A 15,727-nucleotide genomic window follows, 5' to 3' on the forward strand; every position below is an offset into this window, starting at 1 on the left:
TGTTAGATGAGTAGTGGGTTCTTTTTTCAACCAACTCAGGAGCAGGTGGGAAGCTGCTCCATCTTTGGGCATGCCGGATATGCTTTTCGTGGGCAGGGACTGTTCCTCTTGGTGGGATGGGAATGATGAACCCGATCAATTCCTTCCCATTCAGTACGAAGGAAGAAAAGAAACAGCCATGAGAAACAGTAATGACAAGACCAATGACAGCACGATTTACATAATGGATTTCTTCCTTAAAGAAAGAATAAAATACTTGCCTTACTGAGAGAAGAGATTCAACCAAGTCATCATGCAGAACAGGGAACTACCAACGATGCAGAACAGGGAACTAGAGAGAAAAGTCGGATAACCAAGACATGGACTATTTTAAGTAGAGTCCCAGTCTGAAAAAAACTTTGGAACTCATAGGGGGATGTTGTATTGAACAAATTTGATCTCATGGATGTGTTCAACATGGTCAAAATAGTAGGAATTGACTCTTGGTTCATAGTTTTTCAACGTAAAAATACATTTTTTTGAAGTTTGAAAATTTGGTACATTGTAGGCCATTGATTTTTCGACCCTCATAAAATCGGACATAGATGTCAGGAAAACATTATCCATGGGTCAGTTTCTACTAACGTTAATATGTAGATCACATCTGGATGGTCAGATGTGCAAAAATCTGAAAAAATAAAAATATTACATATTTTCACTAGGGGGTTCCTTACCCACGAGGGTAGCTAACATTACCCCCCCCATATATATATATATATATATATATATATATATATATATAGAGAGAGAGAGAGAGAGAGAGAGAGAGAGAGAGAGAGAGAGACTGTCGGTCCCTCCTAGTTCACAAAGTCATAGTTGCAAGTGATTTTCTAAATGAGATATTTTCTTTTTCCGACTAGTGGAAAACATAGGTTAGAGGGTTTTTTAGAACTTAGAAGAAGTCTGAAAATGAATGGACCACATCGTATCAAAACTTTACAATAAAAAATTAAGATTTTTTTCATTTAAATAATTTAATCAAGACATGATTTCCTGGCAGACAAACAATGATAAATACATCTACAAGCACACATTGACCAAAATAACACCTACAACTTCGACTTTTCAAACCAGTTCATTCTGGCCTATTTCTAGCTTGGTTAGGAGGGAACAGTTACTGTAAACACATGCACACAGATCTCGTGATATTTTAAAGTGATGGCCTTTAGAAAAATAGACAATATAAAACTCTCATCACATTTACGAAAAAGCAAAGCAAAAAATATAGTGATATTTTCTGAGTAAATCATTGTTCTATTTTTAATATTTTTAGTCTTTTATTATTTATTTAGATATACACTGCCGGTCCCAAGCCCGGATAAAGGAGGAGGGTTGCGGTAGGTCAGTGACAGCTAACATAAAAACTTAGTCACACCCTATGAATATGAACCAATATGAGAATTTCGTTGGGGCGTTCCCTACTGAGCGACGCGTTGTACTCTATAGGCCCGGAGACAGTGATAAATGGGAAAGGGTTGCTAGGTCGTCGCTCAGAAGCAACACGTCAAACCTTCGCCCAAGTGTGGTGTCAAATAGGCAAGGGTTCCCTCACTTTGTTAGACGGGTGGGGGTAAAGAAGATAGTTCAAGACCATAAAATTAGGTTAGCCATTTGGAACATAAGGTCTTTAACTGGTAAGTTGATAGAGTTAGTAGATGTTATGTGTAGGGGAAAGATGAATATTTTATGTCTACAAGAGACCAAATGGGTAGGTGAAAAAGCAAAAGTGATAGAACCTTGGGGATATAAGATTTGGTATATAGGAATAAATAATAATAGGAATGGAGTAGGGATTGTTATTAGTCGTGAGTTTATAGATAATGTAGTTGAGGTTTGTAGGAAGGGTGATAGGTTTTTACTTATTAAATTAGCATTATGTACGAATATTATTAATATTATTAGTGTTTATGCACCTCAAGTAGGTTTAGATAATTCCATTAAGCGTCAATTTTGGGAAGATTTAGATGGAGTAGTACAAGGGATATCTTTGTTAAAATGTATCTAATATATATATATATATATATATATATATATATATATATATATATATATATATATATATTCTGCCTGTGTAGTTATACACTGCCGGTCCCAAGCCCGGATAAAGGAGGAGGGTTGCGGTAGGTCAGTGACAGCTAACATAAAAACTTAGTCACACCCTATGAATATGAACCAATATGAGAATTTCGTTGGGGCGTTCCCTACTAAGCGACGCGCTGTACTCTCTAGGCCCGGAGGCAGTGATAAATGTGCAAGGGTTGCTAGGTCGTCGCCCAGAAGCGACGCGTCACACCGGCGCCCGGGTGTGGTGTCAAATAGGCAAGGGTTCCCTCACTTTGTTGGACGGGTGGGGGTAAAGAAGTTAGTCCAAGACCATAAAATTAGGTTAGCCACTTGGAACATAGGGTCTTTAACTGGTAAGTTGGTAGAGTTAGTAGATGTTATGTGTAGGAGAAAGATTGATATTTTATGTCTTCAAGAGACCAAATGGGTAGGTGAGAAAGCTAAAGTGATAGAACCTTGGGGATATAAGATTTGGTATACAGGAATAAATAGGAATAGGAATGGAGTAGGGATTGTTATGAGTCGTCAGTTTATAGATAATGTAGTTGAGGTCCGTAGGAAGGGTGATAGAATTTTACTTATTAAATTAGTATTAGGTACGGATATTATTAATATTATTAGTGTTTATGCACCTCAAGTAGGTTTAGATGATTCCATTAAGCATCAATTTTGGGAAGATTTAGATGGAGTAGTACAAGAGACATCTTATGGAGAAAAGCTTTTCATCGGCGGTGACCTTAATGGACATGTAGGCATTAGTAGGGATGGATTTAAGAATATCCATGGAGGCTATGGTATAAGAGAAAGAAATGAAAGTGGAGAAAGGATTTTAGATTTTTGTTTGTCCTATGATATGATCTTAGCAAACACTTGGTTTAGGAAGAGGGAGTCTCACCTAGTAACATTTAAAAGTGGGGTTAATACGAGTCAGATAGATTTTTTCCTACTTAGAAAGAGAGATAGGGGTTGTTGCATCGATTGTAAGGTTATACCAGGAGAAAGTGTAGCTACACAACATAGAGTCTTAATTTTAGATCTTAGAATTAGACAATGCCGCAAAAGGGATAGACATAGGATAGATCCTAGAATTAAGTGGTGGGCACTGAAAGGAGCTAAACAAGGAATGTTTGTAGAGCAGGTAGTTAAGGAAGTTGATTGGTGTCTCGAGGAGGATTCAGAATCAATGTGGAATAAGATAGCAGGTGGTATGAGAAAAGTAGCTAAGGAGGTATTGGGTGAGTCTAAAGGCGGTGCACCACTAGGTAAGGATACATCATGGTGGAACGAGGATGTCAAATTAGCTATTAAGGTTAAAAGAGAGTGTTATAGAAATCTAAGTAAGAGTCGTGATAATGAGAATTTGGAGAAGTATATGATAGCAAAGAAGGAAGCTAAAAAAGTTGTTCGAAACGCGAGGGCTAAGGTATATAAGGAGGTTTATGACAAGTTGGATACCAAAGAAGGCGAGAAGGATATTTATAGGCTTGCAAAGATGAGAGATAGGAAATCGAAGGATTTGGGTATGGTTAGATGTATCAAAGATGAAACGCAAAGGGTTTTAGTCAAAGATGAGGAGATTAAGGAGAGATGGAAAGATTATTTTGATAAGCTATTTAATGATAGTCATGCTCAAGATCTTGGAGACTTCTCCATTCCTTTTCATGAGATAAATCGTGACTTCATGCGCAAGATTCAAAAGAAAGAAATTGCAGAGGCTTTGAAGAAAATGAAATCAAGAAGGGCAGTTGGCCCAAATGGTATACCTATCGAGGCTTGGAAATGCTTGGGAGAGAAAGGTTTAGAATGGTTGACAAATCTTTTTAACTTGATTTGGCGAACAAATAAGATGCCTAATGAGTGGAGGAAGAGTACTTTGGTGCCTTTATATAAGAATAAGGGTGATATACAAGATTGCACAAACTATCGTGGTATAAAACTCATGAGTCATACTATGAAACTTTGGGAGAGGGTGATTGAGTCTAGGTTGAGGAAGGTTGTCATGATATCGGAGAATCAATTTGGTTTTATGCCTGGAAGATCAACTATGGAAGCTATACATCTTCTTAGACAACTTATTGAAAGATATAGAGAGAGGAACAAAGATTTGCATATGGTTTTTATTGATTTAGATAAGGCATACGATAGAGTACCTAGGGACGTTCTCTGGTGGACAATGATGAAGAAAGGTGTTTCTCTCAAGTACATTAGTATAATTAAAGATATGTATGAAGGAGTAGTAACCAATGTCCGCACTTGTGGAGGGGTGACAACCAATTTTCCGATAACGGTTGGGTTACATCAAGGATCTGCTTTGAGCCCTTTCCTATTTGCGATAGTGATGGATGAGATTACGAGATCAATTCAAGAAAATGTACCGTGGTGTATGTTGTTTGCTGATGATATTGTTTTGATTGATGAGTCTAGAGCTGGGGTTAATGCTAAGTTAGAATTATGGAGACAGACATTGGAAGCTAGAGGTTTTAAGTTGAGTAAGAGTAAGACTGAATATATGGAATGTCGGTTTAGTAAGCAACGAAGTAGTGATGGGAGTGTAGTGAAGCTTGGTGAGCAAGATATACCGGTGAATGATTATTTCAAATATTTGGGATCCATCATTCAAAAGTATGGAGAAATTGATGGAGATGTAAATCATAGGATAAAGGTTGGGTGGATGAAATGGAAAAGTGCAACTGGAGTGCTGTGCGATCGTATAATGCCATTGCGGTTGAAGGGAAAGTTTTATAGGACGACTATTAGACCCGCTTTACTATATGGTACGGAATGTTGGGCTGCCAAGAGACATCATATTCAAAAAATGAGTGTAGCTGAGATGCGGATGCTTAGATGGATGTGTGGAAATACAATAAAAGATAAGATTCGGAACGAAGAGATACGTAAGAAGGTAGGTGTTGCACCCATTGAAAATAAGATACGAGAGAATCGTTTACGGTGGTTTGGACATATTCGGCGAAGGCCTAATGATGCTCCAGTTAGAAGGTTGGAGAAATGGGAAAATATATTAGTTAAAAGAGGTCGGGGTAGGCCTAGGAAGACTTGGATGGAGATGATAGGAAAGGATATGAATGCTTTGAACCTCACCGAGGACATGGCGTTGGATAGAAATGATTGGAGGAAAAGGATTCATGTGGAAGACCCAAAATGAATTTCTTTTTTGGTTCATATCGCTGACCCCAATTGTTTTGGGATGAAGGCGTAGTTGTTGTTGTTGTTGTTGTATATATATTCTGTATATTACAAAATACCCGATAGGGGTAGTTTTGTAATTTCACAATAGTTGTTTTAGAAAACAACTATTTTCAGTTTTCATTTAAATGTAATTTTCTTTTTTTATTTTTTCCTTTTATTTTTTGTATTTTTTTAAATAACAAAAAGGGGCTCCAACATAGAGTCGTTGGAGCCCCCAACGGTCACAAATGTGACCGTTGGGGGCTCCCAACGACTCCATGGGAGCCCCCTTTTTTGGCTCCCCTTTTGAGGCATTTTGCCTCCTCCTCTCTCCTCTTCCTTTTGTATAAATAGGGGTGATCCCCTTGTATATTTTTCATTCTAGAGAGCTTCTCTCTCTTTTCAATAAGAGGCTTTGTATATTGTTGCCTTCTTAAAGGCTTGTGCTTGTATTGTCCCTTCGTGGACTTGTGATATTGTCTCTTTTTCATTGTTGTATGTGCTTGTATGCACTCTTTATATTTCCGAAATATCTCATTACATGGTATCAGAGCCACTTGATTCTTGAAGGAAAGGTGTGGTTCGTGTTTTTTCATATCTAATAGATATCTTCTCACTTCTTGGCAACATCATGGAGACAAAAATTAACCTTTCTTTCAAGCTCAATGGAAAGAATTATATGATGTGGGCATCGGCAATGAAAAATAATCTCAAAGGGAAGAAGCTTTGGGGTTTTGTCATGGGTTCCGTTCCGGAACCTAAGCTTATGCTCACGAAGATTGAAGAAGGTCAAGAAAAGGCTCTTGAAGGAGATGCTTGCCTCAAGGCCATTGGAAGTAATCAAAAGGAAGTGGAAGATTGGGAAAACAATCACGCAAAAATCCTTGCGTGGTTTATGAATAATGTGGAGCTTAAGATATGTGCTAATATAGCTAAATTCCGTAGAGCCAATGAGGCTTGGTCCTTTATGAAGGGTATGTATACCCAAAAGGATCTTGCAAGAGCATACTTCTTGCAAGAAAAGATTAGAACCACCAAGCAAGGTGATTCTAGCATTCAAGACTATTATAGTGCTTTAAACCCACTATGGGATGAATTGGCTCTCTTGGAGCCAAAATGGGTTTCTATGGAAGACATTGATTTAAGGCAAAAACAAATGGAACAAGAGCGATTGTTTCAATTTCTTTTTGGGCTACGTCCCGAATTTGAGCAAGTGAGATCTTCACTTCTCCATAGATCTATTTTTCCTCCTATTGAGGTGCTATTGCCGAAATCACTCAAGAGGAGACAAGGCTTGGCATGAGTAAGCATGTTGATGAAGTCCTTGCCGTATCCAAATCGGGTAATAATGTTAGAACCTATAAGCCTCCTCATTTTGGGAAACAAGGAAACTACAATGGAGGAAGAAAAATGATTGTTTGTCATTATTGCAATGAGCCGGGTCACATTAGACCCGCTTGTCCTAAGCTTATTGGAACCTTCAAGCCTAAAGTGGCTTCTCTTGAGGAAACCACCACCAAAGAAGATGAAGGCAAGAACAATGACATCAAAGAAACTCTTGGACAAATATCTATGCCTCTCCAACAAATGCTAAAAGTTTCTTCCTCCACATCGGGTGCGGCTATCGCTTCATCATCTTCACCCGGTACGTATTCTTGGATCCTTGACTCCGGAGCTTCTTTTCATATGACCCCTCATGAAAATGCACTTGTTGATGTTTGCACCAATTCAAAGGACTCTTGTGTCTCTACGGCCGATGAAACCTTTTTAAAAATTTCAAGTATTGGTTCTTTTAAAGATTCACAAAATTTTTGTGTTCCAAAAGTAGGAGTTGTTCCTAAACTAAATTTAAACCTATTTTCGGTTTCTCAAATTGCCGACCATGGATGTGAAATATCTTTCTCATCTAATGGTTGCTTTGTGCAGGATCTCCGGTCCGGGAAGCGGATTGGGCAAGGCCATAGAAAGGGAGACCTATATTATATGGACCATCTTGATCTCCCTACAAACTTTTTTTGTTCTTATGTCCAAGAAAAAAACATGGAAACTTGGCATAAAAGACTTGGTCATCCAAGTTATTCCAAAATGTATCTCTTTCCTTTTGGAAACAAATTTTGTAAGGAAAAAGAAATTAATTGCAAAGATTGCATTTTTGGAAAAATGAAGTCTATTCCATTTCCAACTAAAAATTTTCTTTCATCAAGGCCTTTTGAATTGGTGCATTCGGATGTTTGGGGGCCTTCTCCGGTTATGTCTAAAGGGGGTTATTCATATTATGTCACGTTTATTGATGATTTTACTCGGTATGTTTGGATTTATTTCCTTAGTCATAAATCGGAAGTATTTACTTTCTTTAAAGATTTTCATAAAAAGGTTCAAAATCAATTTCAAAGTAACATATCTATTTTAAGATCCGATTCCGGTGGCGAATACTTATCTCACGAATTCCAAAACTATTTAACCCAAAATGGCATTTGCCATCAAAAGTCATGTCCTAGGACTCCCCAACAAAATGGCATAGCGGAAAGGAAACATAGGCACATTATTGAAACCGCTAGAACATTACTTATTTCTAAGAATATTCCAAAGAAGTTTTGGGCCGAAGCCGTCTTAACCTCAATCCATCTAATCAATAGAATGCCCTCTTCTAAGTTAAAAAATGCTTCTCCATATGAAAAACTCTTTAAATTTTCACTCGATTTCAATCGTCTTCGTATTTTTGGTTGCAAATGTTTTGTCCTATCACACAAAAGGGATAAGTTATCTCCAAAAGCAATTGAATGTGTTTTTCTAGGATATGGTGAAAATCAAAAAGGGTATAGATGTTATGATTTTAAGAATGATAAATTATATATTTCAAAAGATGTAACATTTCTAGAAGAAGAAAACGGTTTTGATAAACTAGAAGAAACAAATGAAATTGACTATATATTCTTATATGATCTTATTGATGACATACAAGAAGATTTTCTTGAAAACATTGATGATTCTCGTGAGGTATCCCCTCTTGACATAACACCTTCAAATGATAGTGATTCTAATATAAATGTTCATGATAGCGATACCAATATAAATGTTTACTCAAGAAGAAATCAAGAAAATCCTATTAGTGCCCTCGAAAAATACTCTCAAATTTCTGAATCCACTGAGGAACCACAAGTTAGGCATTCTTCTAGAATATCAATACCTCCAAATAGGTTTGTATCCTGATTCCTTAACTCCCAACTATCGGGCATGTTTAATAACCTTACACTCTTATTTTGAACCGGCACACTATAATCAAGCTAAATCTATACCTCATTGGGTTGAAGCAATGCAAGTTGAACTTAATGCGCTAAAAAAGGCCAATACTTGGGAAATAGTTAATCTAGCCTCACACAAAAAACCTATTGGTTGTCGCTGGGTCTTCAAAGTTAAAACTAAAAGCGATGGCTCTTTAGAACGATATAAAACTAGATTAGTTGCTAAGGGATACTCCCAAGAATATGGCATTGATTACGAAGAAACATTCGCTCCTGTAGCTCGAATGACCAGTGTTAGGACTTTAATAGCTGTTGCATCAACCCAAAAATGGCCTATTTACCAACTTGATGTAAAAAATGCTTTTTTAAATGGAAGTTTAAGTGAAGAAGTTTATATGGATCCGCCACCCGGAATAAATCTTAAGCAAGGTCAAACTCTTCGGCTTTTAAAGGCATTATATGGCCTTAAACAAACTCCTAAGGCTTGGTATGATCGTTTCAGTGATATCATGATAAAGTTAGGATTTCACTCTTGTTATACTGACACTGCTCTTTTTGTTAAACATGCAGGTTCTAGTATCGTAATTTTGTTGCTTTATGTTGATGATATGATTATCACTGGGAATGATCAAAATAGTATTATTAATGTTAAAAATATGTTAAAAAATAATTTTGATATGTCTGACTTAGGTTTTCTCAGATATTTTCTTGGAATTGAAGTTGCATATTCTCCTAGAGGATATATTTTGTCACAGATGAAGCTTGCTGCAGATATATGTTCTAAGTCTGGGATTTCCGATGATAAGAAAGTAGAGACTCCCGAGGTTATTAATGCCAAATTGCGGTTGGAGGATGGGGTTCTTCTGGAAGATCCTACACCTTACAGACAACTCATTGGGTCTCTTACCTATTTAACCATCACCAGACCAGATATCACTCATGCGGTTCACTCTGTTAGCCAATTTCAGCATGCTCCTACAACTGTGCATATGAGTGCTGTTCTCCGAATCATCCGCTACATTCGGAATACCATCAATAAAGGGCTATTTCTATCCTCTTCTTCCTTGAATCTTCTTGCTTATACTGATGCAGATTGGGGAGGTAATCCCAATGATCGAGTCTCAACTACTGGTTTTTGTGTGTTTCTAGGAGACTCTTTGATTGTCTGGCGATACAAGAAGCAGCAGAAAGTTTCACTATCATCCACTGAAGCTGAGTACCGGGCTATGGCAACCACGACAATGGAACTTGTATGGCTTCGCAGTTTGCTTAAAGACATGGGAGTTGATATCACCGAAGCCTCAAAGCTTTGTTGCGACAACAAGAGTGCCATCTATATTGCGAGCAATCATACTTTTCATGAGCGTACAAAACATATCGAAATGGATTGCCACTATGTCCGTGACGAATTCTTGCGAGAAACTATTTCTCTTCCGTATGTCACTTCAGAATATCAGTTGGCGGACTTCTTCACTAAAGCTCTTCCGGCTCCTCGCTTCATGTTTCTTCTTGGCAAACTTTCCGTCATCTCCCCGTAAAGTTTGAGGGGGGGTGTTAAAATGTATCTAATATATATATATATATATAATATAATATAATATATATATATTCTGTATATTACAAAATACTCGATAGGGGTAGTTTTGTAATTTCACAATAGTTGTTTTAGAAAACAACTATTTTCAGTTTTCATTTAAATGTAATTTTCTTTTTTTATTTTTTCCTTTTAGTTTTTGTATTTTTTTAAATAACAAAAAGGGGCTCCAACATAGAGTCGTTGGAGCCCCCAACGGTCACAAATGTGACCGTTGGGGGCTCCCAACGACTCCATGGGAGCCCCCTTTTTTGGCTCCCCTTTTGAGGCATTTTGCCTTCTCCTCTCTCCTCTTCCTTTTGTATAAATAGGGGTGATCCCCTTGTATATTTTTCATTCTAGAGAGCTTCTCTCTCTTTTCAATAAGAGGCTTTGTATATTGTTGCCTTCTTAAAGGCTTGTGCTTGTATTGTCCCTTCGTGGACTTGTGATATTGTCTATTTTTCATTGTTGTATGTGCTTGTATGCACTCTTTATATTTCCGCAATATCTCATTACAATCTTATGGAGAAAAGCTTTTCATCGGCGGTGACCTTAATAGACATGTAGGCATTAGTAAGAATGGATTTGAGAGTATCTATGGAGGCTATGGTTTAGGAAAAAAAAACGAAAGTGAACAAAGGATTTTAGATTTTGGTTTGTCCTATGATATGATCTTAGCAAACACTTGGTTTAGGAAGAGGGAGTCTCCTAGTAACATTTAAAAGTGGGGTTAATACGAGTCAGATAGATTTTTTTCCACTTAGAAAGAGAGATAGGGGTTGTTGCATCGATTGTAAGGTTATACCGGGAGAAAGTGTAGCTACACAACATAGAGTCTTAATTTTAGATCTTAGAATTAGAAAATGCCGCAAAAGGGATATACATAGGATAAATCCTAGAATTAAGTGGTGGGCACTGAAAGGAGCTAAACAAGGTATGTTTGTAGAGCAGGTAATTAAGGAAGCTGATTGATGTCTCGAGGAGGATTCAGAATCAATGTGGAATAAGATAGCGGGTGGTATGAGAAAAGTAGCTAAGGAGGTATTGGGTGAGTCTAAAGGCGGTGCACCGCTAGGTAAGGATACATCATGGTGTAACGAGGATGTCAAATTAGCTATTAAGGTTAAAAGAGAGTGTTATTGAAATCTAAGTAAGAGTCGTGATAATGAGAATTTGGAGAAGTATATAATAGCAAAGAAGGAAGCTAAAAAAGTAATTCGAAACGCGAGGGATAAAGTATATAAGGAGGTTTATGACAAGTTGGATACCAAAGAGGGCGAGAAGGATATTTATAGGCTTGCAAAGATGAGAGATAAGAAATTGAGGGATCTGAGTATGGTTAGATGTATCAAAGATGAAACGCAAAGGTTTTAGTCAAAGATGAGGAGATTAAGGAGAGATAGAAAGATTATTTTGATAAGCTATTTAATGGAAGTCATGCTCAGGATCTTGGAGACTTCTCCATTCCTTTTCATGAGATGAATCATGATTTCATGCGCAAAATTCAAAGAAAGAAATTGCAGAGGCTTTGAAGAAAATCAAATCAAGAAGAGCAGTTGACCCAGATGGTATACCTATCGAGGCTTGAAAATGTTTGGGTGAGAAAGATTTAGAATGGTTGACAAATCTTTTTAACAAGATTTGGCGGACAAATAAGATGCCTAATGAGTGGAGGAAGAGTACTTTGGTGCCTCTATATAAGAATAAGGGTGATATACAAGATTGCACAAACTATCGTGGTATAAAACTCATGAGTCATACTATGAAACTTTGGGAGAGGGTGATTGAGTATAGGTTGAGGAAGGTTGTCATGATATCGGAGAATCAATTTGGTTTTATGTTTGGAAGATCAACTATGGAAGCTATACATCTTCTTAGACAATTTATTGAGAGATATAGAGAGAGGAACAAATATTTGCATATGGTTTTTATTGATTTGGAGAAGGCATATGATAGAGTACCTAAGGATGTTCTCTGGTGGACAATGATGAAGAAAGGTGTTTCTCTCAAGTACATTAGTATAATTAAGGATATGTACGAAGGAGTAGTAACCAATGTCCGCACTTGTGGAGGGGTGACAACCAATTTTTCTATAACGGTTGGGTTACATCAAGGATCTGCATTAAGCCCTTTCCTATTTGCTACAGTGATGGATGAGCTTACGAGATCAATTCAAGAAAATGTGCCATGGTGTATATTGTTTGCTGATGATATTATTTTGATTGATGAGTTTAGAGCTGTGGTTAATGCTAAGTTAGAATTATGGAGACAAACATTGGAAGCAAGAGGTTTTAAGTTGAGTAAGAGTAAGACAGAATATATGGAATGTCGGTTTAGTAAGCAACAAAGTAGTGATGAGAGTGTAGTGAAGCTTGGTGAGCAAGAAATACTTGTGAATGACTGTTTCAAATATTTGGGATCTATTATTCAAAAGTACGGAAAAATTGATGGAGATGTAAATCATAGGATAAAGGTTGGGTGGATGAAATGGAAAAGTGCAACTGGAGTGTTGTGCGATCGTAGAATGCCATTGCGGTTGAAGGGAAAGTTTTATAGGACGATAATTAGGCCCGCTTTACTATATGGTACGGAATGTTGGGCTGCCAAGAGACATCATATTCAAAAAATGAGTGTAGCTGAGATGCGTATGCTTAGATGGATGTGTGAAAATACAATAAAAGATAAGATTCATGACAAGGAGATATGTAAGAAGGTAGGCGTTGCATCCATTGAAAATAAGATGAGAGGGAATCGTTTACGGTGTTTGGACATATTCAGCGAAGGCCTAATGATGCTCCAGTTAGAAGGATGGAGAAATGGGAAAATATATTAGTTAAAAGAGGTCGGGGTAGGCCTAAGAAGACTTGGATGGAGATGATAGTAAAGGATATGAATGCTTTGAACCAGTGTTTTAAAACTCGCCGAGTCAACTCGTTGACTCGGCTCAGCCCTCCAGCGAGTCAACCCGGCAAGGCAAACTCGGTTTGCCAAAACTCGGGCTTGACTCGGCCTGACTCGGGCGAGTTTTGGGATGTTTGAAATTTGTTTTTTGAGTTTCAAATTACAGTTTCGAAATATATAAGTACATATATTTTAACAAGGGTTACCCCCAGATTTTGTATAAAAAAGAAAATAAAATTATTTAAAGATAAAAAAGCATTTAAATCCATAGAATAAAATCGCCATGTTGTTCGAACTACTGTTCACCCTGTGTTATCAACTTATTCTAGCAAAATATTTTAAAGAAATGATTCTCACTATACATGGAGGGTCAACTGTGCCTATGGGAAGTCACATTTAGGTTTCATCATCCATTTGTTATGTGAACAAGCATTGTACATATTCAAATATTAATAGTCTTTTTATAGTTGTGCCATTAATATATTTCCTGCATAGTTTTATACATGAGAAAATTGCTTATTTATGTTGATATTGGGCATTCTGTAAACTTTCAATATGCACATATATCCCTATTTTACATTTATGGATTTGTTAGAGAGGGAATTAAAACTTTTAAAACAAGCTAGCATATATGATTGGCCATTTTAGGAACCTTAGGTAGTAGCAGACTGAACTCATTGTGACCAAATCCTCTAATTCAAGTCATGAATTAGTCAAAGTGCTTGTATAGATATCAAATTCAATTATTCAAGCAAACCTCTATAGCTCTTTGCAGTTGTTTTTATATTCTTACAGACATTTGGAGACTATGTTTACTCAAAAACATGGTTTCAGACAAATTATATATTGTTTTTCTTTTAAAATCAAAAGTTAACAAAACCCGGTCCGAGTCACCGAGTTGACCCGCCGAGTCACGAGTCAATAAAGAACGAGTCGAGTTCCGAGTCACCAAGTTTGAACCTCACCGAGGACATGGCATTGGATAGAAATGACTGGAGGAGGATGATTCATGTGGAAGACCTAGAATGATTTTCTTTTTTGGTTCATATCGCCGACCCCAATTGTTTTGGGATGAAGGCGTAGTTGTATTATTTATTTAGAACTGAGTTTTTTCCAAGAAATCACATATTTTTAAATATTTTCAAGAAAAACCATCATCAAACATTGCTGCGACATATATTAGTGTATGTATTTATCTTTCATGTGCTGTTACACGGAGGCTCTAAATCTATATTTACCCGTGACTAGCTCAGATTTTTTTCCCCCAACCCCATAAGAGAGCTGGGTATTAAGGCCCCTTCTTTCACATAGGGAATAAGTCAATCGACCCAATTTGGTGGTCAACACCTCCACATTATAATTATCACCCTGTTGTGGAACAGAGTTCAGCAAACAGCAACCAGACAAACAGGGGTTACAGTCTGATAAAGCTTCTGTCAGAGAATTGATGGAAGTCCATGGAACTGCACATTAACCCTGTGAGGACCTTCCATCATATCCCTAATCCAGGAAATGCAACTTTGGTCGTTACTAGAGATTGATACTGAAGGGAGTGAGAAATCAATATAGCCAAATGTCATCTGTAATATACCAAATTCTGTGTGAACAATTCGACAATTAAATGGGTTGGTCGAAGAAGTTATATGTGGTGACCTCACTTTTCTTCAAATGCTGGTAAAATTTGATTACCGAAAGTACTGTTTGGAAGTGGGCAAGTTTGTTTTCTTCTTGCTGTTTTAATGTGAAACCTTTAAAAGCTGGAAAACAATTTGTTCTAGTCTTTAAAGATATTGTTTGTCACAGGTCCATTCATTTGATTCCTAAACTTGTTAATTTTATCAAACTGTTCTCAGATGCCTAAAGGAGTTCCTGTTGCAACTGTGGCCATCCAAAATGCAACAAATGCTGGTCTATTGGCTGTCAGGATTCTAGGTATCATGGATCCTATTTTACAGAAAAGGTAAATATTTTTCCACTGCTGAATGAATGAATTTACAACAAATTTATGCAATGATTCCTATTGGTCTTATGTCCATTTTCTTTTTTGAGTTCAGAATGATTGATTATCAAGATGAAATGAGACAGATGGTGTTGTTGAAGGCTGAAAAGCTAGAGAGGGAAGGCTGGAAGAGGTATTTAGAACCTTAAATCACCATATCCTGTTGTTGAATTCATACAGTTGTTCATTGTTGTCCGCCATTCACAGAAATTTTGTAGCATTAGGTGAATGGGTTGAACTTAAAATATTGAATTAGAAATTCCTCATTATAAACACTATATATGAGGTTTATTTTATGAAACTCATCTAATGTATATAATGCAAGGATTTTTGTAATGGGTAGAACTTCAATATTGAATCTGAAGTTCCTCATTGTAAACACCACTCTTTTTTTTAACATGGCTTTGATCTCTTCTTTAATCCAACCAACTTATATGTGCATGACAGTAGTTAGTTGTTTCTGGGGAGAATACCTGTCTGTGCATGAAGCCAGGCTTTGTCTTGACTATGATGGAAGCTTTGCTACCTGACCTGGTGACCACTTGACTGTTTCCATACTCGTGGCTAAACCGTTTTGACTACATACTTGGAAGCATGATGGGACTACCATTTGACTTGATGCATTTCCTCATTTCAGCAGATTAATTTCTGCACATTCATTTGGGTCAAAACTTTAGGCTTGAATGCATCACAAACTAACTTTTGACTTAATGCATCGTC

The 15,727-nt window shown here is 37.1% G+C and overlaps 1 protein-coding gene across 1 annotated transcript in view; it reads left to right on the forward strand.

Moving 5' to 3' along the window:
* LOC149812356 (phosphoribosylaminoimidazole carboxylase, putative / AIR carboxylase) overlaps positions 1-15,386 on the forward strand; it is a 36,875-nt gene extending 21,489 nt beyond the window's left edge. The window contains exons 16-17 of the mRNA XM_089993179.1: positions 14,862-14,968; positions 15,063-15,386. Coding sequence (XP_089849305.1) covers positions 14,862-14,968; positions 15,063-15,156 — 201 coding nt within the window. The 3' untranslated portion in view covers positions 15,157-15,386. The remainder of the gene's footprint in view (positions 1-14,861; positions 14,969-15,062) is intronic.
* The last annotated feature ends 341 nt before the right edge of the window (positions 15,387-15,727 follow it).

This window comes from Nuphar pumila, chromosome 17 (genome assembly GCF_984573655.1).
Source record: "Nuphar pumila chromosome 17, dmNupPumi1.hap1.1, whole genome shotgun sequence".
In the NCBI taxonomy this organism is placed as follows: Eukaryota; Viridiplantae; Streptophyta; class Magnoliopsida; order Nymphaeales; family Nymphaeaceae; genus Nuphar; species Nuphar pumila.